The 27,581-nt window shown below is 44.0% G+C and overlaps 1 protein-coding gene across 1 annotated transcript; it reads left to right on the forward strand.

Annotated features, from left to right (window-relative positions):
- Positions 1-1,005: 1,005 nt before the first annotated feature.
- Positions 1,006-14,205, forward strand: dusp5 (dual specificity phosphatase 5). Its single transcript, XM_085994349.1, has 4 exons — positions 1,006-1,504; positions 5,924-6,081; positions 9,573-9,792; positions 11,279-14,205. The coding sequence occupies exons 1-4, from the start codon at positions 1,147-1,149 to the stop codon at positions 11,662-11,664; spliced, it is 1,122 nt and encodes a 373-aa protein (XP_085850475.1). The 5' UTR covers positions 1,006-1,146; the 3' UTR covers positions 11,665-14,205.
- The last annotated feature ends 13,376 nt before the right edge of the window (positions 14,206-27,581 follow it).

The following is a 27,581-nucleotide window of genomic DNA, read 5'->3' on the forward strand; positions in this document are numbered from 1 at the left end:
GTTAGGGGGATTAAATACATGGGGTTATGGGGATAGGGTGGGATATGTGTTGGTGTAGGGGTTATGGGGATCGGGTGGGATATGTGTCGGTGCAGGCTCGATGGGCCGAAATGGCCTCTATCTGTACTGTGAGGTTTCTGTGAATTTCTGTGAATGGATATATTTCTTAAGGCTAAAGGGATCAAGGGATATGGGGAGAAGGCAGGGACAGGGTACTGACTTTGTATGAAAGCATATATATTATATATATATATTATACCAAAAGCAAAATACTGCAGATGCTGGAAATCTGAAATAAGAACAGAAAATACTGGAAACACTCAGCTGGTCAGGTAGCATCAGAGTTTCTCTCTCCACCAATGCTGCCTGACCTGCTGAGTGTTTCCAACATTTGCTGTTTATTTTCAAATATGTTTTTTTGCATAAAGCGAGGTAGATGACATTACCATTTTGGGGTAATCCCACCCACGACCTACATGTATGGCATGGCACAAACACCAATTGACTTAGGTTCCCCCCCTTCCCCCTGCCCCAGTGGTGATGATGCATCTTTTAAGCCTGTGGCTGAGATGTCAACACTCACGCCTTCTTCCTAACTGCCCCATTTCACCTAGTCGTACTGCTGCAGATGAGCTGATTCTGAGGCAGAGCACTCAAGGCACCTCTGACACATGCATGCACACGCATTCTTCCCAATTTTCAATTGCATCTCTTCTCTCTCTCTCTCTCCTTGAGATACAGTATCTCTACCCCCCTTGACTAATTCCTAATGAGTAAGTTCACCACTTCCTCCAGCCCTTTTTGCTGAGAGCTTGCTCGGCGCGGAGGCGATTGGTGGGCGTCGACCTCAGGTCCAAATATGGCAAGGGCACTAACGTTACATTCCCTATATGGATTCCGCAAGGCGTCACAATCCATATATGGGCATCTACGTCGCACCGGCAGTTCCCCCGCTTATAAATACAATCACGGGGGGATCACCCTTTTCAGAACCTTGATTAGTAACAACCCGAGGCCACTGAGAGCGAGCGAGCGAGAGAGCGAGAGAGAGAAGGCGAGTTTTGACTTTGTGGCATAAATATCCGTCCCGTTTGGTTTTTTTTGTTTATAAAGTCTCTGAACTTAAACGAGAAAAATTATTTAATCATGACAGTTTCAGGAATCGACAGCCAGCGCTTGAAGAAATTTATTCGGAAACAGACCGGTAGAAATCTGATCTTGGATTGCAGACCTTTCCTGTCCTTCGCCGCTTCTCACGTCCGGGGCTCGCACAGCGTGAACTTGAATTCGCTGGTGGTCCGCCGCTCGAGGGGCGGCCCCATCCCTCTGCAGTTCATCGTCCCGGACGAGAAAGCCAGAGCCCGGCTGCGGGAGGGCAGGGTGTCCGCCGTGGTGATCCTGGACGAGAGAACTTCGCAGAGTCCGAGGCTGGGCAGCACCGCGCACAACGTGTTAAACACGTTAACCGCTGTCACAACAACAGCCAAAATCTACTTCCTCACAGGTGAGCGAGAGAGAGAGATCCAGAGGCAAATCGTCCACGTCCCGAATCTCTTTAAAAAGGGCCAGGGTTTCCTGCAGTTTGTTTTAGGGTTTTTTTGTTGTAATTTCTACTACATACCAGATTAGTCCAGGCATCGATGCTGGTTGCAATCTTCTGAGTCACGTTTGCAGCGTCAAACAAGTCATTTAAAAATATTTAATTCAACAATTGCATTTATATTGTACCAAATATTACTGGTTAAAACTGCCAGGAGCAATTCTAAGAGTTCAAGGAATGCTGTTGATCAATTGTTGTGGTTTTTTTATTAATGAAGTTTATTAAACTAGGGCCATTAAAACGCCCGTACAACACTGAAATATCACAGTTCTAGCGTAACGATGCCCAACGGATTGGTGTGAAATTCCTCTCCCCGAGTTATTTTAGTCGAGGAGTTCGTTCAGCGTTCGTACATTTCTTAGCGTCATTTTAGGGCGGCAGGCTTGAGGGACTAGCAGGAGAGGCAACCTGGAACACCCTCTTGAAGGTGTACAAATGACCCACGAAACTGGGACTAGAATGATATAAAATTGAGCGCCGAGTAATCATTAATTTGTGTGGGTGTCCAATTGGAAATTCCTTGGAGTAAAAAAAAAACACCCACCAGTGATGGAAATAAGCTCAGAAAATGCTGGACATTTATAGCAAATTCGTCACCAAGCTTGGGGGGGGAAAAAACCTTGGTGACTGTTTCAGGTGTGATCACACCCAAAGCTTAAGCTACGTGTGAAGGGTCCCACCCAAAACATCATTCTATCCTTCTCTTTCATATGCTGACTGGCCTGCTGTCCACTTGCAGCATTTTCTGTCTTTATTTATTTATATATTACTTCGTGCCTGTTTCTTAAGGCTAATGGAGGAAGACGCGGGTCTATAGGAAGGGAGCAGAGGATTGGGGTTGGTTTTGCATTGCTCTGGCAAAGAGCCAACAAGACAGCTTGGGCTGAAGGCTTCCTATTCTATAAGCCTCTATAGTTGAACAGTAATTTAAAACATCTTGTCTATTTATATAGATATATCTTTTTCATTCAAGAAATTTGTATTTGAGGCTGCATAATGTACATCACATCAGTCTCTTGGTGATGTGAGGATATCCAGGCTTGTGTGGTACACTGTACAACAGTGATTCAATTCTATTGGATTTGGCAATGTACATAATGTCAATGGAAAAATGGCGTTTTCCTACAAAGGAATGGGATATCCTGTCGAGTACTCAATCACCATTCCCAAAATTGATCCAAGATGCCACACCTGGCATTATCTTTTCTTTAGTAAATATTTCTATTTGAAGTAGAATGGTTACACCTGTATTACTGAGTTCTACCTCAAACAATTGAGTTTACTATTCCCATATTGGTTAAACTGAGACCAGTTTTACAACTGACTAAATGGTGTCTCTCAGTTACACTGACATGCATAACTATGGATACAGATGTGGTGGACTATCCACTGAACAGACCGGTTCAGTTTTTCCCTCGGTGGAAGAAGCAAGTAGCCAAATATCTTGCATGTTCTCTTTGGAGAATTCATAGCAATCAGCATGTAGTTGGGCATGTATGATCCTAGAAGAGTGAGATAAACTCTGATTGGTTGCTGCTGTCAGCCAGTACAGCAGGACATAATTACAGCCAAGAGTGGCGTGACTTGAAAAATGCTGTGTCTTTATGGAAATGAATATCAGTTGGGTTCTATAATGGGGGTGGGTCCCCTCCCCCAGCTTACCACCCAAGTGGTGAGGATGAAAATTTACCCTCCTACGAATCAATAATCTGGGGGAGGGGGAAATACACATTGGTGCTTTGGATGCCTTGTATGGGTTAAAATTACACTTGTTTTTCTAAACTCTTTGGATATCCAGACTTGATATGGAAATGGACGGGGGCTTGAGCAATGGTACAAATATGGAAATAGCGTAAGAAAATCCAGAGCAATAAAAACTGACCCATCAAGCCCACTCAACCCAGAGCCCATGTATGATTATCCTCCTCCCACTTATTAACCCTACTTTAAAGGAACATTAAGTTCCTTCCCCTACCACTGCTGGAGAAAAAAGGAAATCAAACAGCGTTGTTCATATCTCTACAATTCTCAGTCCTCCTTCTCAACAGATATTGATCCAGCTCCCTTTTTTAAAGATGTCAACTGACCTCAAATAAGTACCCTCTCTTGGAGTTTGTTCCATTTAGATTTAGAGGATAGAATGATGTTTTGGGTGGGACCCTTCACACGTAGATTAAGCTTTGGGTGTGACCTGAAACATTCACCCAGGGTTGTTTTTTTTTGCCCCCAAGCTTGTGATGAATTTGCTGTAAATGTCCAGCATTTTCTGAGCTTATTTCCATCATTGGTGGGTGTTTTTTTTTACTCCCAAGGAATTTCCAATTGGACACCCACACAAATTAATGATTACTCGGTGCTCAATTTTATATCATTTTAGTCAATTTTACATAATTCTAGTCCCAGTTTCGTGGGTCATTTGTACACCTTCAACAGGGTGTTCCAGGTTGCCCCTCCTAGTTCCTCAAGCCTGCCGCCCTAAAATGACGCTAAGAAATGTACGGATGCTGAACCCAGTTATTTTATGTACCTGAAGAAAACCTACCTGGGAAGCCGTGGGCACTTTAGAAATATGAGGGAGATTATTGGATAGGAGATGTGACATTCAGTATCCCTGTGTCAATTCGTGGGGCGGAATACTATCTTATTATATTGGATGTGTCACAGCAGTTGGGCGTGAAGTGATAATTAAGCATGTATCATGTAGCGCCGAAAAGGATATCAGCACCGAATACTGTTGGTGAGCATCAGTGAGCAATCCGTTTGAAATTTATTTGAAGGCAATTTCACTCTGTTTGGGCAGGCAACGTCTATAAGCTTGTAAGAATTGAATCATTTACAGGTAGACAATAAAACCCTCCTTATTGCCCACAGTTATTAATCAGAATATTGCACCAGCATAAAATATTTATTTTTAGATGTATACTTAAAGCAATATTATTTAGAAATGAACAAAATGTGGTAATAAAAGATTAGATAAATAGGAATAGTTCCGGGGGGGGGGGGGGGGGGGAAGTGAAACAAAACGTTGAGTAATTGACTGGGCAAGTGGCATGAGTCATGTTTTAGTGCCTCTAGCTTCTATTAGTAATGGGCAATTTCAGTACTACATATTACTTGGCTAATTTGTCACGTTCTGTGGCAGCCAAAATGTTTCAGCCGGTTAAGCCAGTTGACACTGGAATCCACAGAGATCGCAGTGTTGATGGCTCTGGATTTAGTTTGGATCATTTGTTTACTGTGAGACTTTGCTGCCCAGTTTAACTCTGGCTCATGGTACCCTGTCACCTATTTCTACATAACATGTTCTTAAATGCTTCATTAGACTTTTTTAAATCAAAACAATTAGTTTAGTTTTCTATTAAGGTATGAAGATTTATTTACACCTTTCAGTCAGTTCTCTAAATGCTTTTGCTGTCAGCACTGTTGTATTAGTGGTGTCAAATTTTGTTTGATAATCACTCTTGTGAAGTGCCTTGGGATGTTTTGCTACATTAAAGGTGCTATATAATTGCAAGTTGTTGTTGTATTTAATAAAAGTCTTAAGACCTGAGGTACGAATGACGGTGCTTTTCTTATAGTCCCTGCATCCTCAATTTGCTGCATTATTCTCCCATGACCAGTTACCACTGGTCTGCACTGGCTCCTCTTTACACTCTCACAGCCTTTCTTACATTCTACAAGATCACTTGTCTGCTGTCTTGTTTGGGGTTTTGTATTTCAGCAGAAGGGACTGAAAGAAGGGAGAGGAAAGAAAATATAAATAACTTCCACACCTCCTCCAAAAAGTCTTCATACTATTCCGCAAAGCATTTTCAATTTATGGAATTTAGCATGTCCCGTTTGGTGACAACCGCATCTCTTTTACATGAGAAGATGTGAATGTAAAGCCATGAGACACTATTAATACAGGCTCTTAAACCCTAAAGTGGGCAAACCTTGTCTTCTCTCAGGTAGACGTAAAAGATCCTACGGCACCACTTCGAAGAAGAGTTATCCTGGTGTCCTGACCAATATTTATCCCTCAATCAACATCACTAAAACAGATTATCTGGCCATTATCACATTGCTGTTTGTGGGAGCTTGCTGTGTGCAGATTGACTGCCGTGTTTCCCACATTACAACAGTGACTACACTTCAAAAGTACTTCATTGGCTGTAAAGCACTTTGGGACGTCCTGAGATCGTGAAAGGTGCTACATAAATGCAAGTCTTTTTTTCTTGCGCACAAAGGAGAGACCATGGCTAAAAGTTCCTTTTTTTGTTGTTGAGCAGAGTTGAAGCACGCAGAGCATAAACAGTTTTCTCCTTTGTTCTTTGTTTGCAGGAGGATATGAAGACTTTCACTCCCAGTATCCTGAATGTTGCACAGAGCTGAAGCCTGGCTTGAGCTACACCAGTGCGCAAGAGGTTAAAGGAACTGATGCAAGCCATATGAGCCAACACGAAAAGCCCTGCAGCAACCGCAGACCAGTCTATGATCAGGTGTGTGTGGCTGAAGAATAAACACTGAGCCCTGTGCCGAGGGACAGACTAACTTTAGAGTACATTTCCTTTCAGAAGTGCCACAAAAGAGGAAACAACATCAGACGGAGTTTTTTTAAAGCCACTGCTGGTAATTGTCATCTCTGCATGACATCACCCCGCCATAATTGGGCACACATAAATGTGCTACTCTAAAGATTGGTGGCTCTTGAATCACAAACCATGCAAATGAGTAATGTGGGAAGGTGTTTTTTTTTATTAACCCAGTTCCTGCTTGCTGGTTTTTTTTTACGTGTGTTATTTTAAGGGGTTTTCTGTTTCGTTTGTCTTCCCTATTTTGCTTCTGCTTTGCATAAAAGGTAATGTTCCTGTTATTTATGTTAATATGTTCTGCCTTTTTTGACTGGAGGTGGAAGTGGATGTTTTATTAGTTCAGTTTAAACAAATCAGACTGACTATAAGTCTGAATTAACAAATGGTTTGCATTAAAACACACACACACAACTGGCAACAATTATTATTTTGGATAGAATCCAAATTAATATCAAACCCAGTACTTGTATGGAGACCTTTTTATGTACTATGCTCCCCATTTACCTTTCTTCCTGATTCCACTCCAAACCAAGGCCAAACATCAGTGAGTCCCACAGCTAAACATGAGGGAACCTGGATCCACACTTTGTTTTAACTGGAGCTCGAACTACAATTCACAAGGCCAATGAAAATGCCTTTGTCTCCAGTGGCTGGTCATTTATATTCGAGTGCTATTAACAGTGGAAGTACTGCACATCTGCCATCAATGGCACCATCAATATAAAACGGCCGCATATATTTTTTTTCGTTCCCCTTTTCTGGATCTGTTTGAGAGCATGGCTGAAGGACCTGAAAGGGTTACAGGAGATTGCACTATATTACATAGGATATACGGCACAGAAACAGGCCATTCAGCCGAACCAGTCCATGCCGGCGTTTATGCTCCACACAGGCCTCCTCCCGTCTTTTCTCATCTAAATCTAGCAGTGTAACCCTCTTCCCTTCTCCCTTGTCCAGCCTCCCCTTAAATGCATCTACTTTTCGCTCCAACCACTCCCTGTGGTAGCGAGTCTGACATATCAAAGGCATCCGAGAGAGTGCGACAAAAGTACATGAAATGTAAACTGCAATCAAATGAGTATTCAAATCCAGTTAATGTTAATCTGGTTACTCTTGTCTCCTGACTGGATGTTGTGGAGTCGCATGATGATAAATGAGTTATTACCAGTGGAGCTGACCAATGTACCCTTTTTTTTCTCGTCCCTTTAACTGGCTGCGCGGCCCATTCAAATTTTCTCACGCGCGGCTTCCATGTAAATGCCAGTGAGCAGCCTGCGCGGGACCCTCAGACCGCCGCACGGCTCAGCGGGAACATTGGAGCTGACCCTGAACAAGATTAACATTAAAAGTAATGACGGTCTGCTTTTTCCTCTGATCTGTTTGGAATTAAATTAATGTTTAATATCCTAATCAACTAAAGTTAATAAAACATTTCTAGGCTATTTCTGTCCAGTAATTTTTTGTGGCGCCCCCGAAATAAAGCAGGCAGCTAATTTCTGAGGTCAGATTTTTTTTGACACCGATCCCATGTGCTGTCAAGCTCACACCAGAGTGAATCCTGTGCCGTTTCCATTCCACAGCAAGGTGACATCACACATTGTACGAGTACAAAAACTCACCCCTCTGACTCTGGTTTTCATGCAGGATCTGACCCCGGAATCAGCTACTGTTCTGCCTAAAGTATCTCCAGAGCAGGCAACAAGTGATTGTAGTGTCTAACACGATGCCTAACAACAGACCACTTTAAAGCCTATGCCTGGATTTGTGATTTTTAAAAAAAAATGAAACTACCTACTGTTGCTTTTTATATTATAAAAATACTGGCAGGGAATTGGCATACATGGACCCCTGGCACTGCTGTCCCCGTTTACCTTTCTTCCGGTGCCACTCTTTGGGCCCGAGACCAACAATTTCCATAGCTAAAAGGGATAAAAATCTGCTCCATGATTTTAGTTTTAACTGGCGATCTGATGGTGGCTCACGCAGTAGATGAAATGTTGTTCTGAGTCTCCGGAGATTGGGTCATTTATTTTAAGGAGCACTGTTGCTGGCGGGAGAACTGTCTATACCATCAACAGCATTCGTCAGTGTAAAACGACCACTTTTTTTTTTCACCCCTTCACCCTTTCTAGGTCTGCCTAAGTGCATGTCCCAGGAATTTGCTCCAACAATGCTGCACTATAATCAGCATCGAGGAAGTGTGTTGTAATGGCCCAGGGAGATTCCTATTTTGTGTTTTTTTTTCTTCCTGTGTGGAAGCACCTGGCCTCTGGCTGGTCCTTCACTGATGGCATGACTGAGCATATACAGGGAATTGCAATTGCACCTACCATTCTGCATAACATATTGGGTCTTAAACATTCTGCACTGCCATGTGGTTCTCGGATCTACAAGATCTGAGATCTGCAGTTGTGTAAATGCCCAACCGTCAAGAGTAGGAGCTGCATATAAAATACTGTGTAAAGTGGGTAGAAGCAGGGAGATGAGTGGTATAAGTGTAAACTTGGCATAAATGTGAAATACTTGAAAATGTTATGACCAAACTAAAATAGGCCAAAAAAACACTTCTATATTAAATATCCTAAATGAATAATATCATGTCAATCCATATTATGCTTCTTCTTGCGCTTGGCACTGCCCAGCTAGACTGATCATCACAGTGGGTCACTTATACTCGATAACAGTCTACAAGTGCCCATGCAGCTAGAACTGCCACTTAACAGGATGGGATCGGATGTGGCTGTTGTCTTTCAGTTAGCACTGTCCTTTCAGTTAATTAGTAGGCACGGCAGGACCGGGATCCTAAAGCAACCACTGGAGACTGTTTACAGTCCTGATTCTGTGGTCATACTGAAACGGAACACATTTGGTTGGAGCAGCGACTTCCAAATGCCAATCATGTGTTCCAGCAGCATTTATGTTTCTGCTTTTATTCAGGAGTCTTTTAGAATAACATGTACAGTAACCGGAGTAGGCTTAGAGTGGTGAAGCGACCGAGGTCAGAACACATTGGTGTTCTTATACTTTTAGAAAATCAGATTCCTTGAACAAGAAATTCCTGATGTTACCTGGCCTGAGTCGCTCTTCTGCATAGGGACGGATAATCAGATGTAACTGAACACCATCTTCAAACAGCTTGCTCCAGACCGACATTCTCAATGGTCTAGGAATCGATGAGAATGGTGTGTGACCTAGAAAGGCAAGGCTAAATATAAGGCAAAAAAAATAGATATATTCTGAGATAGTGTCTCTCTTTAAATCTAAAGACCTTTAATCACCTACTGGGATTCTTGTGTTCATTATTTTTGGGCCACCATTCCTTTGTGGCTTTCCACTGCAAATGCTTTTTTTAAAGTCTCTTCATATTATTTACCATGTTTGTTGTGTTCAATTTTCAGGGAAAACCTGTTGAAATCCTGCCTTTTCTATACCTGGGTAGTGCTTACCACGCCTCCAGACCAGACTTTCTAGATGATCTCCAGATCACCGCTTTGCTGAATGTCTCCCGTAACTGTGCAGAGTACTTCAAAAGCAAATATCACTACAAATTCATCCCTGTAGAAGATAGCGCAACTGCAGACATGAGTTCCCATTTCCAGGAAGCAATAGACTTCATTGGTATGTAACAGTTGTGCAGATTTTGTCTTTCACAATGAAATCATACAAGTTTGTTTTTAAGTATCTGCTGGTGTAGGCTCTTTACCAATATTGGTGATTATCCTGTGAACAATGTCACTTCTATATTGATGATTGAAAAGGTCCTTTTCATACAGATGCAAGGTTCTTGTGTTTTAAAAGTATTTGTTCTAATAGATTTTTCTCCACACTCTACTTACAGTAAGCTCTCCACATTGGCCAAAGCAATTGGGATATTATATTGTGGAGCAATTGATAAGAGTCAGGTTTTTTCCCTCCTCCTTCTGAGGTAGAACATTCCAATTCTATGAACCATCTCCCTATTTCCAAAATTGGTCTTGCTAATAATTGACCAGACTTCAATCCAATTCTAATGGATGAGGGCCCAAAGCATAACATTCGCTCTAATTTGGCACTAATTACTCCGAGGCTTCAGGTTTCGGTAGACAGTGGAAAACTGTCACACTGGAGTAGTGGGAGGGCTTCTTCGAAGGTTGAAGCAGAGGCACGTTGTAGAGCAAAGGGGGCTTTACTTTGTCTAATTGTGCTACTCCTGACTTGGAGGTGCTTGGTGCTGACACCAGGTGTTCAAATTGGAAAGTGTTCCATCCCTGAGCACCAAGATGTTGATGAGCCCAAAGTTCACAAGACGAGTAAACTAAATAAATGACCAGAATAGCTGCAATTGTGGCTGATCATTTGAATGTCAGACAGCCTTAGTTCTTGGGCATTTGACCACTTAAGATAGCCACAAAGTGTTTGTGGTGACACAATACAGAGTTGGAAGGGTTTCTGAGTTTTGGTGCAATTACGTTCTTGTAGTCTATCAGTAGCATCAAACTCCAAAGAAAAGCTATTCAATTGTAAAGTGAGTGACTTGTGTAGAATTGAACCACACAGACGAGGAACATCTCATGTTCAATTCCCCAGTCTCTGCGGAGTTGACTTACTTTAGCCAGAGTGGCAGAAGGGTGCTGTTAGTGGTCTCGGTACCCATGAACGGGGGCAGGGGAAATCCAATCAGACATTCTTTCCATTCCTGATGGAAAATGCCTACATGTAGATGTTGCATGCGGACAGGATTGGGCTTTGCCACAATGCCCTCCATAGTTGAATAACCCACCAACATTTGCTGTTCAGATGCAAGTATGTCGAATAGCCACCTGGATGATGTGATGCAGGTTGTCCAGCAGCTGTGGCACAGTACCTTAGCATAAGTCAACACTAACAAATGGAGGAGATAAATTGGAGAAAAAAAAGTGATCTGTTGAACATAGTTTTGCCAAGTGGGTGCTTTTGCCCCCCTCTTGGATAAAGCATCTTTTATACTTTGCATGTTTGCAATATTCTGTAGTGATATATTACCAAGCCTAGCTGAAGATATGCTTTAACTGTAATGCACTGGCAAATCAGATATTTTGGAATACACATTAACCACGAGTTAAATTGAGCTCATGTTATTTTGCAGATCATGTGAGACACACAGGAGGGAAGGTCCTCGTCCACTGTGAAGCAGGCATTTCTCGGTCGCCCACAATCTGCTTGGCGTATCTAATGAGAAGCAAGCAACTACGATTGGAAGAAGCCTTTGACTACATTAAAGAACGGAGAAATACCATTTCTCCAAATTTTGGATTTATGAACCAATTGCTGCAGTATGAAGCCAAAATCCTCTCCCTTACCCCCACCATCAAATCCTGCAAAAGAGAGACCGTGTCCTGCTCTGCAGAGGAACTGACTTACAACAAAAGTTTGGAAAGTTCAGTTTTTACTTTTCCCAGTTCACTTTTGTCAATGCCATCACCAGCCCACCAGTTTGAATTCAGCCCAATAAAGGTATCTCTCTCATGCTGAAATAGAACGCAACATCTGAAACGATGGAGTGGAAGAAACGTGAATGTTGAATTACTAAAACTCATAAATCATGTGATGGTGAGCCCCGATTTTGCTTTTAAGTGGTTTCAAGTCCTGCAGTATTTTGTGCTTTCAAAGCTTGGCTCTTGCAATGTTTGTCCAATTTCACTAACCAAGTCCGGTCGGCACATTTTCTGCACGAAAGCTGCAGACAGTTGTCGCTCATTATCATGGTTAGACGAAGTGGGAAGGCAGCAGTAGCTCATGGCTACTTCTAGATGGAATGGGAAGGTGTAACTCATTACCAAGCCTAGATGGCGCATATGCTAATTATCATTTTAGCTACATGTACTGCATCAGATAAATGTCCACCTAGCTTAATGTAGCTAGGGTCTTTCATTGTTCTGTGGCTCAAATATTCTGCAAACCAAAGGTGGTATCAACTGTGTATACAATGCTTCTGTATTTGCCCATTTGTGTCAATTCAGGTCTATGTGTTCTTGTCTTTATCAAACAATTGCATGAACAATCTTGGTTTTATGTGTTGTGCTGTACTAGATAGAACACCTAGTAAATGCTGTCAATGTATTTTTTTAAATTTTTTTTTAAAAGAGCCATAACACACACGAGTGGGAGGGACAGTTACAAATCTTTATCATCATTGGTCATGAACTGTAGTCTCTGCTGTGTTCATAGTGGCAGGATTTTAGAAGTACCTACTCCTACAGTTTAAATAAAACCAGATTGAAACTAACTTAATTCAATAAAAATCAGTTTTTACCCCCAAACCTAAACTTGACCTGATTCTACATTACAACAGTGACGACACTTCAGAAGTGCTTCATTGGCTGTAAAGCGCTTTGGGATGTCCGGTGGCTGTGAAAGGCGCTATAGAAATGCAAGTCTTTGCAACAAAAAAATGTTCCTTGCATGGACTGTGTAGGTTTGAAAACCTTAGGGTTCAGCCCAAGGGATTGTAGCTGTATACTGTTAACATACACACATTTATTATAGTCATGGACAACAAATTGGTGAATTCTTCTGGAAAAGAAGGAACTTGCGTTTATATAGCATCTTTCACGCCTGCAGGATGTCCCACAGCAATTCACCGCTAATGAGTGACTTTTTGAAGTATAGTCACTGTGTTGTTACGTAGGTAAGCACAGCAGCCAAAATTTGCCCACAGCAAGGTCCCACAAATGGCAGAGGTAAATGACCAGTTAATCGGTTATGGTTGAGGGATCAGTGTTGGCCAGGACACCAGGAGATTCCCCTGGTAGTCTTCAATAGTGCTAATGGGAGCTTTTATGTCCAACTGAACGAGCAGACGGGCCTTGGTTGCCTAACTCATCGGGGGGGGTGGGGGGAGGAAACCACCTCTGATAGTGCAGCACTCCCTCACTACTGTGCTCCAGTGTCGGCCTAGATTATGTACTAAAGTCCTGTAGTGGGGCTTGAAGCCATAAACTTCTGACCAAAAGGCTAGAGAGCTACCACTGAGCCAAGTTGACACTGGGAAGCTTTCTTTATGGAACACCATTGGGTTTATTTTTATTTGAGTTTTTTTTCTTGCACATTATCTCCCCCACCCCCCCACTTCAGTCTGCCTAGCCTCGGCACTTCTGCTTAGATTCATCTTGCCCTCAGACTGTTGCTCGTCTGCTCTGCAGCCGGTCACCACGATGTGGCAGAGACCATGGGGTAGATTGCCGGTGTAACGGATCGGCCGCCCGTTCTAGAAACCGCCCGGTTTGAGGCCGATCTGCAACCGCCTGAGTGGGTAATTGAAAATCTACCCCCATGACCCTTCCTCTCAGCCACATAAGGAGTCACTGCAATCTCCTCTTCATGGCTGAGCCCAGGAGCTGGACAGAGTAGGCTTTAAAACCTGCATTAGTCCCGCACACACTCTTGCTGAGCTTTCATGCTCTAATGCTCTGCCCCATCACACTTCATCTTGCTGGTTGACACTGAAATCCAAAATCTCAAACTCCTTCATTTATTTCTATGTAAATTGTCACATTTTATCTCCTAATCAAAACTATTGTTCAGAACAGTTTTTTCCCCCCCCTAGGTAGGACTACTTGGGGTTGTGTGTAAATTTAGGTAGGCCTCCCATCTCATCAAGTGCAGGCGTGAATCATACCACTGTCAGCCTCATGAATATATTAGCACACCGCTACCTCTGAAGGTCGAAAATATACGTTAAATGTTAATATAATTTTGGTGCTTTCTACACTTGCAATGGGTTGAAATAACTGTTGAATCCCGTGTCTTGTCGCGCCAGCTGTCCTGCTGGTTTAATGTACAATTAAATGGAGTTCTGTGTACTGAAATGCAGTTTGAGTCACTGATGTCAAATTTGTCTCAGGATTTTGTGAAGTACTGTATAAAACCTGCGAGCTGTGTAAATATTTTCAGGGAATGTTGCAATAGCCTATTGTAAAGGAGCAATACAGTTTGGGAATATGTGCAGTGGTGTTTATTTGTATGTTTTCCTGTATAGTGTCAATAAAATAATGTTTCAAATGGAAAAAAAAATCAGTCGATAATTGAACTGATTTAAAGAATACACTTTTTCCTCTCACCAAGCCTCCTCCCATATAAAAAATATTGGTTTAGATCTGTTGTGGTGGGGTCAGGGGGGAAATATAGCTCTGGCTTTGAAGGAGTTGAATGTCACAAGCGTGCTATTTTGTAATTAAATTATATAACAGGCCCTTATTCCTGTCCGTTTTTCTAAAGACTATTTTAATTAAGATATTTTAACATGGTGCAGCCTCAATTAGCCAGGCCCCCTGGCTTTTGTGTTCACTGGACTCATACGTTAACAGACTCGAGAATGAGCCACTTGCATCTGCTGCCATGGAAACGGAAATCAGGCTGTTGTGGGGAGGTGACAGTACATACTTGCCACCCCCTGAGTTACAATTGAAACCAAACGGCATTGCAGTCAGAATAGATTTATCAGTTTTCATTTTTAAAAATGAGGCATTGTGTAGGTTATAAATGATTTAATGCCATACATGCTGTAAGTGGTAGAATTGTGATACAGTATTGTAGTAAAGACAATAACTGACCATCTCTAACCAATAGACACTTATTTTCCCCCCCCCCCCCCCCAAAAAAAAATTAAAGGACCTGTATTTTTTTATATTCGAGCAATATTTTTCTTTATTTAAAACGATTGACACATGTACCATCCAGGACAAAGCAGCCCGCTTGATTTACACCCCATCCACCGCGTTAAACATTCACTCCCTCCACCACTGGCATACCATGGCTGCAGTGTGTACCATCTACAAGATGCACTGCAGCAAGTCGCTAAGGCTTCTTCGGCAGCACCTCCCAAACCGGCGACCTCTACTGCCTGGAAGGACAAGGGCAGCAGGTGCATGGGAACACCACCACCTCCAAGCTCCCCTCCAAGTCACACACCATCCTGACTTGGAAATATATTGCCGATCCTTCATCGTCGCTGGGTCAAAATCCTGGAACTCCCTCCCCAACAGCACTCTGGGAGTACCTTCATCACACGGACTGCAGCAGTTTAAGCAGGTGGCTCACCACCACCACCTCCAGCGCAATAAATGCTGGCCTTGCCAGCGATGCCCACATCCCGTGAATGAATAATAAAAGAAAAAGAACATGAAAGAAGGTAATGTACTATACCTGCAACAACAGTTAAATAAACACAAAGTCTTTTTCTTCTTCTTAGGCAGTCCCTCGGGAACCGAGGATAAGTTGTTTCCACATTAAAAATGAGTTCGCAGGTGACTGATGAGTCCAATGCGGGACCTACAGTCTCTGTCGCAGGTGGGGCAGACGGTGGTTGAAGGGGCGGGTGGGTGGAGTGCTTGGGTTGACGTGCGCTGCCTGTGCTTGGCTTCCACTTGCTCCCGGCGAAGAGACTCGGAAGTGTTCAGCCCCTTCCCGGATGCTTCTCCACTTTGTGTGGTCTTGGGCCAGGGATTCCCAGGTGTCGGTGGGGATGTTACACTTTTTCAAGGAGGCTTTGAGGGTGTCCTTGAAGCATTTCCTCTGCCCACCTGGGGCTCTCTTGCCGTGCCGGAGTGCTGAGTAGAGCGCTTGTTTTGGGAGTCTCGTATCGGGACTCGTATCTCGATACACAAAGTACACATGGGGTCACACAGATGTATAATAATACAGGCAGATTTAAAGGTCTCTTCATTTCAGTTTAGATTACTGTGTATAGATGAAATTCTGAAGGCTTGTTGTGAACTATTCAAAACATTATTATAAAAATTCTATCGGGTTGCCATATATTAGCATGTACAGAAATGTTCAATAGTCCCAATTTAATCCTGCGCATTGCTGTTTTGGAAGATTTTTTTGTAAAAGAGAAAAGAAAGATTTGCATTTGTATAGCGCCTTTCACAACCTCAGGATGTCCCAAAGCACTTTACAGCCATTGAAGTACATTTTTGAAGTGCAGTCATTGTTGTGGCAGCCAATTTACGCACAGCAAGGTCCCACAAACAGCAATGAAATAAATGAGCAGATAAACTGTTTTGGTGATATTGGTTGAGGGATAAATGTTGGCCAGGACACTGGCAGAATTCTTCTTCGAATAGTCTCATGGCACCTTTTATGTCCACCTGAGAGGGCAGATGGGGCCTCGGTTTAACGTCTCATCTGAAAGTCAGCACCCCTGTATTGCACTGAAATGGCAGCCTAGATTATGAGCTGAAATCCCTGAGTGGGACATTTTTAAAATTGGTATGGTTTTCTCTATGTTTTAATTGTAACAGACAATCCATTATTTCTTCACCTAGCCCTCCTCTGGGCTCTGAGTTATGGTTTAATGAGCACTTGGAATCCTCTAGTACCGGTCTGTGCCCGTGTTTATGCTCCACACGAGCCTCCTCCCACCCTACTTCATCTCACCCTATCAACATATCCTTCTATTCCTTTCTCACTCATGTACTTATCTAGCTTCCATTTAAATGCAACTTATACTATTCACCTCAGCTACTCCCTGTGGTAGCGAGTTCCACATTCTCACCACTCTCTGGGTAAAGAAGTTTATCCTGAATTCCCTATTGGATTTACTAGTTACTATCTCATATTTATGACCCCTAGTTTTGGACTCCCCACAAGCAGAAACATCTTCTCTATGTCTACCCTATCGAGCCCCGTCATTATTTTAAAGACCTCTATCCGGTAACCTCTCAGCCTTCTCTGTTCTAGAGAAAAGAGCCCCAGCCTGTTCAGTGTTTCCTGATAGTTATAATCTATGATGGAGCACATAAAACATCAAAGGGTTAAACTTACACTTTCAAGATTTTCAGTACTGTAATACAAAATGTCTCTTGCATACTTCGGTACCACATAGTCCTTTTCTGATGTGGTTGAGATGTTATAATGAGCTGCTTTAAAATCTGTGTTATACATAACCTGCATCTACTTGATGCTATCACTGTAAAAAATGAGGCGTCATCTAACTGCTGCTTCATAATTCACATCATCTTCAGTCCTACTCTTTTCAACCCGGCTGGTGTTCTGTACTATGGGCCTTAGCCCTTTATGCAGGGTTCTCAATTTAATATATTACCTCACGCTGTCAGAACACGAGAAAGTTAGCAGCTACAAAAACTCAGCTTTTTCCACATGTAAAGATGCTGGTTCTGGACTTTTTATTTAAACAGCCTATTTTAACATCACTCCACCCAAGAGCCAAACCCATATCCCTCCACTCCCTACTGAATCAGGAAGCTGCCCATTTCCTTTTCCAATGATTCAACAGAATTTTCATTTATTGCACTTTCTGGCAGTGTTGTTCCACCAACCATTCCAAGTATCAAATGCATAACTGATCATAATCCATGTTTTCCTTGAAGTTTCCTTAGCAGTTAATTCTCCGAGTTCACAAAAATCATACAATTTTAAGCCGAGTCGAAGGCTATTTTGGCCCCTTATGCTAGGGTGACCATATTTTCTAAACCAAATCCGGGGACACACAGGGTGGGAGCACAGCAAGGCAGCCAGGAAACGTTTCAAGAAAACCGGCGTGACGACTTTGTTGTTTCTGCTAGTGGAATACGCGTAGAGACAACCAATGTTCCCCGTCATTTTTTTTCCATCCACGATCCCTTTAAGTGGCTGCACGGCGCATTCAAATTTTCACGCAGGCGCGATTATTTCCATTGAAAGTCCGGTGAGCATGGGACCTCCAGACCACTGCGCGGCTGTGCAGCTTGGCGGGAGCGTTGGAGACAACCCCATTTTCACTTTACACCTAACCTTGCATGTGTTCTGGCAATAGTGCTGTACCATCTATACTCGTCCCCGAGCACTCTAACTTTTAATTTCTCAATTTTAAATCTGTTCCAAACAGACTGAGATTTTCCATATAAGATGTGTCAGAAAGGTTTCAGAAACCTCTTCCTGGTGGGAGAATTTAGAGCTTACCTTATGTACGGATAACCGTAGCTGTCGTAAAGACAGCGGGGTTTGATTGACAGCTGGTTGACGGCTGATGTCATATCCGGGGGCGGGATCCGACGCCATCTTGGCCATGCTTCAGATACTGTACTGGGGACACAGAGTCAGGACTGAATAAATGGCACGCCTCTACAACTGCTTGTGAGACTCGTAATTACGTATTAAGATAACATTACACCTTATTCATTAAAAAAAACACGATGCACCATACTGATCTCTGAGGTAAAGTAAATCCACTCACCCACCAGCTCTCACTGTGCCCGCGGCTTCTCCCGCGCATTTTAAAGGTTCCAGCGTCTGGCCAGTCACTGTTGGCCAAAACACAGGGTCAGCTGACTCAATCCCCCAGAGTGCAGTGCGGCTCGAGCTATCAATGAAGTCTTTTCTCTGCTGCACTGCATTGTGGGAAGGCAGGGCCGCCATCATTGCCTCTGTTCAACTAGTTCCTGGAATCCATTCCTGAGCTCAAATGGGGCGGGAATGGGCCATGAATCTCCCCCCTCCCCCGGGGTTTCCGTACATTTGCTTTATTAAAAAAAAAATTCTATACGGGGACGAGTTTTCTGAACCGGGGACTCTTCCAGGGACACAGTACCTAATCCGAGGACTGTCCCTGGAAATCGGGGACGTATCGTCAGCCTACCTTATACCTGTATTACTACGAGCTCAACATCGGAGCTATCTACTCTAGTCTCATTTCCCTTTTTGTTCCCTGCTCGCTTTAATATTTTTCTTCAAGTGTTTATCTAATTCTCTCTTAAATGTTGTGATTGCATTTTCTTCAATAGCTACTTGTGGTAATGTATTCCATATTATAGAAAGACTTGCATTTATATAGCGCCTTTCACAACCACTGGATGTCCCAAATCGCTTTACAACCAATGAAGTACTTTGAAGTGTAGTCGCTGTTGCAATGTAGGAAATGCAGCAGCCAAATTTGCACACAGCAAGCTCCCACAAACAGCAATGTGATAATGACCATATAATCTGTTTTAGTGATGTTGATTGAGGGATAAATATTGGCCAGGACACTGGGGATAACTCCCCTGTTCTTCTTCAAAATAGTGCCATGGGATCTTTTATGTCCACCTGAGAGGGCAGACGGTTTAAGGTCTCATCCGAAAGACGGCACACTGCGACAGTGCAGCACTCCCTCAGTACTGCAGTGGGAGTGTCAGCCTAGATTATCGTGCTCAAGTCTCTGGAGTGGGACTATGAACCCACAACCTTCTACTTCAGAGGCTGAGGGTGCTACCAACCTCAGTCATTAATGGCAAGTCTGATTCTGCTCAGACCAGCACACTTTTCCAAAAAGCATCACTGGACAGCAATCAGAAGCAGGATCCCTATCTAATTTTCCCTCGTCATCAGCCAAGGGGTACAGAGATTAATTATCACCCTAGCTGGGATCAGCGAACTTCCTTCATGGCCACGCCCCTCCCTATCTCTCTACCTTCCTCCAGCCCTCAACACCCCCCAAACTTTTTGCTCCTCTGACACTGGCCTCTTTGTACCCCACCCTCCTTTTTCCCCACCATTGGTAGCCATGTCTTCAGCCTCCTAGGCCCTATGCTCTGGAACTCTTTAAACCTTTCTGCCTCTCCACCACCCTCTTCTCCTTTAAGACCCTCTTTAAAACCCACATTTTTTTGACCAAGCTTTTGGTCACTGCATCTAATATCTCCTTCTTTGACCTGCCATCCAATTTTTTTGATTACACCTCCGTGAAGCACCTTGGAGCATTACTCTACGTTAAAGTTGCTATATAAAGGCAAGTGTTGTTGTTGAGGTAGTAGCAGCAGCAGCAGCAATAACTCAGCAAGACCTAAAATCAAGCCTGGGACCTTCTAGTCTGTAGGATTCAGATACAGACTGTGTTTACGAATGTAGCCACTGGAGGATCCCACAAAGAACTTCTTAGAATCCACTTTGTCGGTTCCATTCACAATTGTAAATGATTGAATCAGAACAAAAAGAACTTGAATTCTTGAAACCTCTTCTTAATATCTCAGTGATCTAAAGTTCAGAGTCATGACACGATACAAAATCTTTGCTGGAAAGCCAAAGCTTGGAATCAGCTTGTACGTTGGGGGATTCAATAATTCCTCTGATATGTCTTTGCTTAAGAAAAGCAAGGGGCCCTTCCTCTCCCCAACATTTATGAATGACGCTATTGAGGGGGTTGTAAGCGGGATTGTGAATTATTCCAAAAAGTGTGGGAGACCAGGAGTCTCTGAGGAAAGGGATATAGTTCACAGGTTTACAGAGACAAAGCAATTGAACAGATGGCTAGTGCATTTAAAACTGAGAAATATAAAGTAAAGCACATTGATACTAAAATTAGCAAATATAATTACACAGTGAAAGATATTTCATTAAATAAGATGGGGCAGGAAAAAGACCTTGGTGCGATAGTTGCCCAAATCATGAGTTGTTCTCAAATTAAACGTCAATGATTGGCAAAGCAAATAGGATTTTGGACGTATAAGTAGATCTATATAACAAAGATGTAATATTGACTATGCATGAAGCATAAACTTTATTGAGAACACTTGTGGCATACTATGTCAGGCTCTGGTCAATGTATTTATCAAAGGTGGTGAAAAGGATTGGAAGAAAGGCGATAAAAATGATTTTAAATCTTAGGCTATTGAGCTCAATGACTAAATGCAGAACACCTGTGACACTGAGCCATGTAGATCAAGTCTCGTTGATTGATATTAGCAATACGCGTGGCATCAGTTTCCACATGTATGCAGACAAGACCCAGCTCTACCTTTCTATCACTACCCTCGACTCCACAACTACTTTGGCATTGTTCAAGCCATGGATGAGCCTGTACTTTTTCTGCTCAAACACTGGGAGCAGCAAAGCCATCTTATTCAGCTCCAGCCAAACAGTCTGCGCCTTTGCCCCGGATTCCATCCCCTCTGCTAGATCCATGTTCAGGCTGTCCTGTTCAACCTCGAGCTGAGTGGGGAAATGGGATTAGAATAGGCAGAGGCATGGAATAAGTGGCTTCCTCCTGCATAGTAAATATAATGATTCTCTGAACTCTATAAAAGAAAAAAAAGGGCCTTTTGATATACGGTACACTTAACATACGCTTGAGTGCAGTAAACTGTACAATAAATATACTATTAAGAATGTAAAGAGAGAAGACAAAAACAGTTCTAGTGAGGTTGGAAGTGATTGAGGGTAACCAGCCTACTAAGATAGAAATTGTTTAACAAGATCATCCCTCATTTAATTAAATCTCTATGTCCTGGTTACCATCAAAGGGAAGCAGATTGTTCCGACTCCTGTTCAATTCAATTAAAGTTAGTCTTTGCAAATATAATTCTTCGGTTTGCTGTTTTTAATAGCTAATAAAAGAATGGCTTTTTTAAATGCTTATTGTCAACCTCATTAAACTATCTGCAAATTGCCAGAATAGATAAAACAAGATAAATTTTAGCAAGTATTAGTTACAACACGAATCAAACTATAACATTCCACTGAGCAATCAGACACTCTTCTCTAAACAACATTATGCAATGTAATTAGTCAGAAATAAACTGTAACTTGCACCCTGTACAATGGATTGTGATTAATACCAGCAGAAAGCATATCACTGTCAAATTAAATTCATGAACTGGACAAAACATACAGAGAGGGTAAGTAAGAGGCAATGGGTATGAATAATGCGGTTTTCAAACAGCATCACATTGCAATGGGTCATCCATGGCAAAGCATGTGCATAGGGGCTAAAAGGGCTAAATTATGAGGACAGGTTGCACGTACTAGGCTTGTACTCCTTTGAGTATAGGAGATTATTTAGGTGATCTAATTGCACCCCAATCCCTGGAACTCCGTTCCTCTGACTCTGGCATCTCCACTCCCTTTGCCCCACCATGGTGGCTGTGCCTTCAACTGCCCAGGCACCAAGCCTCCCCAAAACATCTCTGCCTCTCCAGCTCTCTCTCGTCCTTTAAGAGCCTCCTGACCAAGCTTCTGGTCACCTCTCTAACTTTGAAGTGTTTAAGGTATTTGAACTTAAAATAACCTATTGCTGAGTAGGTGGTTTCTGTATGCAGGAATTCTGAATTTAAAGTTGGCTACGGGAAGTGCTGAGAGGAGTCTCGGCACTTTCCCATGAGGAAGGGAGGTGCAATAACACAAAGTCAATTTTGCACATTTCCTTTACATATTTCCTAGTAAAGTCTGCTAGGTCATCCTGTAGCACACTCTCTATTTCTTGTCTTTCTCTATTTTATCAGACTACTGTCGTCACCGTACCTCTGAACTTTACTCTCTTCTCACACTTAAGATCTAAATCCACTGTCTAACACAATCATTCCACTTCTGCATTCTCCATGTTGAATAAGGCTCATCACGGCATTTTACACTGGTTCTCCTTAACTCCCTCAGTCTCTCCTTCCTCCTCATGATTCGCAGGCTTTTAAATCCTAAACTTGATGTCATCTAATCATTAAATCTTGATTTATCCCATCTCCTCTCCCATTCTGTAGCTGTGGCTCAGTGGTAGCACTCTCACCTCTGAGTCATGAAGGTGGTGGGTTCTGAAACCCCATTCCAGAGGCTTCAGCACAAAATCTAGGCCGACACTTCAGAGCAGTACTGAGGAAGTGCTGCATTGTCAGAGTTACTGACTTTTAGATGAGATGTTAAACTGAGGCCCATGGCACTATTTTGAAGAAGGTGTTCTCCCTGGAGTCCTGGCCCATATTTATCGCTCACCCAACATCATTTATTTCATTGCTGTTTGTGGGACCTTGTTGTGCGCAAATTGTCTGTCGCGATTATGCACATTTTTACTTATTCATTTCCAGTATGTGGGTGTCGCAGGCAAGGCCAGCATTTATTGCCCATCCCTAATGGCCTCCAGAAGGTGGCGGTGAGCCGCCTTCTTAAACCCCTGCAATCCATGTGATGAAGGTACTCCCACCGTGCTGTTAGAGAGGGAGTTCCAGGATTTTGAGCCAGCGCCAATGAAGGAATGGCGAAAGAAAAACAGAAAATGCTGGAAATACTCAGCAGGTCAGGCAGCATCTGTGGAGAGAGAAAGAGTGTTAACGTTTCAGATCGATGAACTTTCATCAGGAATGGCGATATATTTCCAAGTTGAGATGGTGTGTGACTTGGAGGGGAACTTGGAGGTGGTAGTGTTCCGATGCACCTGCAGCCCTTGACTTTTTAGGTGGTAGAGGTCGTGGTTTTGGGAGGTGTTGTCGAAGAAGACTTGGCAAATTGCTGCAGTGCGACTTGTAGATGGTACACACTGCAGCCACATTGCGCTGGTGGTGGATGGGGTGCCGATCAAGTGGATTGCTTTGTCCTGGATGGTGTCGAGCTTCTTGAGTGTTGTTGGAGCTGAATTCATCCAGGCAAGTGGAGAGTATTCCATCACACTCCTGACTTGTGCTTTGTAGGTGGTGGAAAGGCTTTGGTGCATCAAAAGATGAGACACTCGCCGCAGAATACCCAGGCTCTGACCTCTTGTAGCCACAGTATTTATTTGCCTGGTCCAGTTAAGTTTCAATCCTGACTACACTTCAAAAGGTACCTCATTGGCTGCAAATTGCTTTGGGATGTCCTGAGGTCATAAAAGGCACAAATCTTTCTGTAAAATTTGATGGTGTAGGAGTCTCTGCACTCCTAACAAAGAATCTATAACTTACTGGAAGTTAACAAACTGAATTTATTGTCTAAGAACTTTACAAAACAAGAAACTACAGGAGAAGCTCAAAACAGGTCTTTTCTCTTTCAATCCACACGAGGACTGGCTGGCCCCGCCCTCTACCTCTGATGTCATGACGTCATGACGTTTCCCGCCGAAGGGGACGTCACGTGACCCACGTGATGATGTTATCGCGTCAGATCGCGATGTTGTCGATCTAGCTCTGTTTAACCAGAGCCAACTTGAAAGGTAATAACATTGGTTACAGACAATTGATGCTACAGGTAATAACGTTGGTTACAGACAATTATGTAAGTCACTGTAAGAGTCTCTTAGTGGTTTTGCCACATACGCCCCCCCAGAATTGTCTTTAACGAAAAGAGTCAATCGCTGAGGAGGTCGGACAAGTCTGTTGGACCGACTCCGAAATTCCCGGAAGCACCGATCGCCATCGCGGCAGCGGGGGAAGTACCGGGACCGGCGTGCATGACTCGTGGCGGTCTATTCGACGGTCTGGTAACGAAAGTGCATGGCGAGCGGCAGCAGCGGGCCTTCGGGCCGAAACGAGCGTGGTAGTAGCAGAAACCGGTCATCGGAGGCGCCTTTGTCGGAGCCGGGGCCGGGCTCTTCGCGGCGGGGCATTGCGCGAGGGCGCAGTATTGTTGCCGGACCGTGTAAATCTTATCCGCCTCTTCGGCGAGCGCAACGCAGTCTGCGGTTTCTGCTCGGGCGAGGGACGCCTGTACTTGCTCAGGAAGTTGAGTAAGGAACAGTTCGCGAAACAGAAAGCACTGGGGCTCGGACCCCAGGAGAGTCAGCATATGACTCATCATTTCCGAGGGTTTGGAGTCTCCTAACCCTGGTAGAGCCAGTAAACGGCGAGCGCGCTGCGCTTTGGTGAGACCAAATACCTGCAGCAATCGTGTCTTGATGGCGACATACTTCTCAGCAGTCGGAGGACTCTCCAGCAGGCTGATGATTCTCGACGCCGTCGAGCTCTCGAGGGCGGAGACCACGTGGAGATATCTGGTCTGATCCTGAACGATGTTGCGGAGCTCAAATTGCGCCTCGGCTTGCACAAACCAAGAGGCTGCCTGTTGTTCCCAGAATTGGGGGAGCTTCAAGGCCACTGCGTTGGCCTCCATCACTGGCCTGTGTTCGGCGTTCACCGCGACAAACGATCGCGAGGAATCGGGGTCACCAATGTAGGAGTCTCTGCACTCCTAACAAAGAATCTATAACTTACTGGAAGTTAACAAACTGAATTTATTGTCTAAGAACTTTACAAAACAAAAAACTACAGGAGAAGCTCAAAACAGGTCTTTTCTCTTTCAATCCACACGAGGACTGGCTGGCCCCGCCCTCTACCTCTGACGTCATGACGTTTCCCGCCGAAGGGGACGTCACGTGACCCACGTGATGATGTCATCGCGTCAGATCACGATGTTGTCGATCTAGCTCTGTTTAACCAGAGCCAACTTGAAAGGTAATAACATTGGTTACAGACAATTAATGCTAGAGGTAATAACGTTGGTTACAGACAATTATGTAAGTCACTGTAAGAGTCTCTTAGTGGTTTTGCCACAATGGTGTCCTAGGATTATTATTACATCTGGCTCAGAGCAGCATAGGAAGAAGCCGAGATGAAGATCAGTCTGCTGAAATTGGTGTAGTTTTCTAAACTTGGTCTCAAAAATACCGCAGTCATGGAGTAGGATGAGTAAAAAAGAGAGACTTGCATTTATATTGTGCCTTTCACGACCACCGGACATCCCAAAGCGCTTTACAGCCAATGAAGTACTTTTTGAAGTGTAGTCACTGTTGCAATGTAGGAAACGTGGCAGCCAATTTGTGCACAGCAAGCTCCCACAAACAGCAATATGATAATCACCAGATAATGTTTTTTAGTGATGTTGTTTGAGGGATAAATATTGGCCAGGACACAGGGGATTACTCCCCTGCTCTTCTGCGAAATAGTGGCACGTGATCTTTTATGTCCACCTGAGAGAGTAGACGGGGCCTCGGTTTAACGTCTCAGCCGAAAGACGGAATTATGATACATAATTCGGACATAGATTGAGGTACTTTTCCATTACGGTTATTCCTAATTAGATCAGGGTAGTTACCACGAAAAGTTTTTGAATTAGTGTCGTCCTTACATCATGCGGCTGTTGTCCTTCTCTTTTGTCCTTTAGCAATCCATTCCTGAGCTCAATAAGAAACTATCAGCAACTTATCTCTTCCTATCTCGACTCTATCTTTTCTCCCCTTGTCCAGTCTCTTCCCACCTACATTCGCGACTCTTCCGGCGCCCTCCGCCACTTTAACAGTTTCCAGTTTCCTGGCCCCAACCGCCTCCTTTTCACCATGGACGTACAATCCCTCTACACCTCCGTCCCCCACCAGGATGGCCTGAGGGCGCTCTGCTTCTTCCTTGAACAGAGGCCCAACCAGTCCCCATCCACCACCACCCTCCTCTGACTGGCTGAACTTGTTCTCACATTGAACAACTTCTCCTTTGACTCCACTCATTTCCTCCAAATTAAAGGTGTTGCTATGGGTACCCGCATGGGTCCTAGCTATGCCTGCCTTTTCGTGGGATATGTGGAACATTCTTTGTTCCAGTCCTACTCGGGTCCCCTCCCTCACCTCTTTTTCCGGTACATTGATGACTGTATCAGTGCCGTTTCCTGCTCTCGCCCTGAACTAGACAATTTCATTCACTTTGCCTCCAATTTCCACCCTTCCCTCACCTTCACATGGTCCATCGCCGACTCTTCCCTTCCCTTGCTCGACTTCTCCGTCTCCATCTCTGGGGATAGGTTATTGACCAACATTCACTACAAGCCCACTGACTCCCACAGCTACCTGGACTACACTTCCTCCCACCCCGCCTCCTGTAAGGACTCTATTCCATTCTCCCAGTTTCTCCATCTCCGCCGCATCTGCTCCGACGATGCCACCTTCCACACCAGTGCTTCCGACATGTCTTCCTTTTTCCTCAACTGAGGATTCCCCTCTACTGTGGTTGACACGGCCCTCGACCAGTCCGTTCTATCTCCCGCACTTCTGCCCTCACCCCTACCCCTCCCTCCCGGAACCACAATAGGGTTCCCCTTGCCCTCACCTTTCACCCCGCCAGCCTCCACATTCAACGGATCATCCTCCGTCATTTCCACACCTCCAAAGTGATCCCACCACCAAACGCATCTTCCCCTCCCCTTTCAGCATTCCATAGGGACCGCTCCCTCCGAGACACCCTAGTCCACTCCTCTATCACCCCCAGCACTCCTTCCCCTTCACCCGGCACCTTCCCGTGCAAGCGCAGGAGATGCAACACCTGCCCATATACCTCCCCCCTTCCCACTGTCCAGGGCCCCAAACACCCCTTCCAGGTGAAACAGCGATTTACTTGTACTTCTTGCAATCTAGTATACTGTATTTGCTGCTCACGATGTGGTCTCCTCTACATTGGGGAGACCAAACGCAGATTGGGTGACCGCTTTGCGGAACACCTCCGTTCAGTCCGTAAGGGTGACCCCGAGCTTCCGGTTGCCTGTCATTTTAATTCACTGCTCCATTCCCACTCAGACCTCACCGTCTGCGGCCTCTTGCATTGTTCCACGGAAGCTCAGTGTAAGCTCGAGGAACAGCACCTCACCTTCCAATTAGGCACTTTACAGCCTTCCGGACTCAATATCGAGTTCAACAATTTCAGATCATAACCTCGGCCCCTATTATATTTTTATATCTTTTATCCACACTTTTGGTT

This window comes from Somniosus microcephalus, chromosome 8 (assembly GCF_052327205.1).
Source record: "Somniosus microcephalus isolate GS21.2 chromosome 8, FLI_Smic_1.0, whole genome shotgun sequence".
In the NCBI taxonomy this organism is placed as follows: domain Eukaryota; kingdom Metazoa; phylum Chordata; class Chondrichthyes; order Squaliformes; family Somniosidae; genus Somniosus; species Somniosus microcephalus.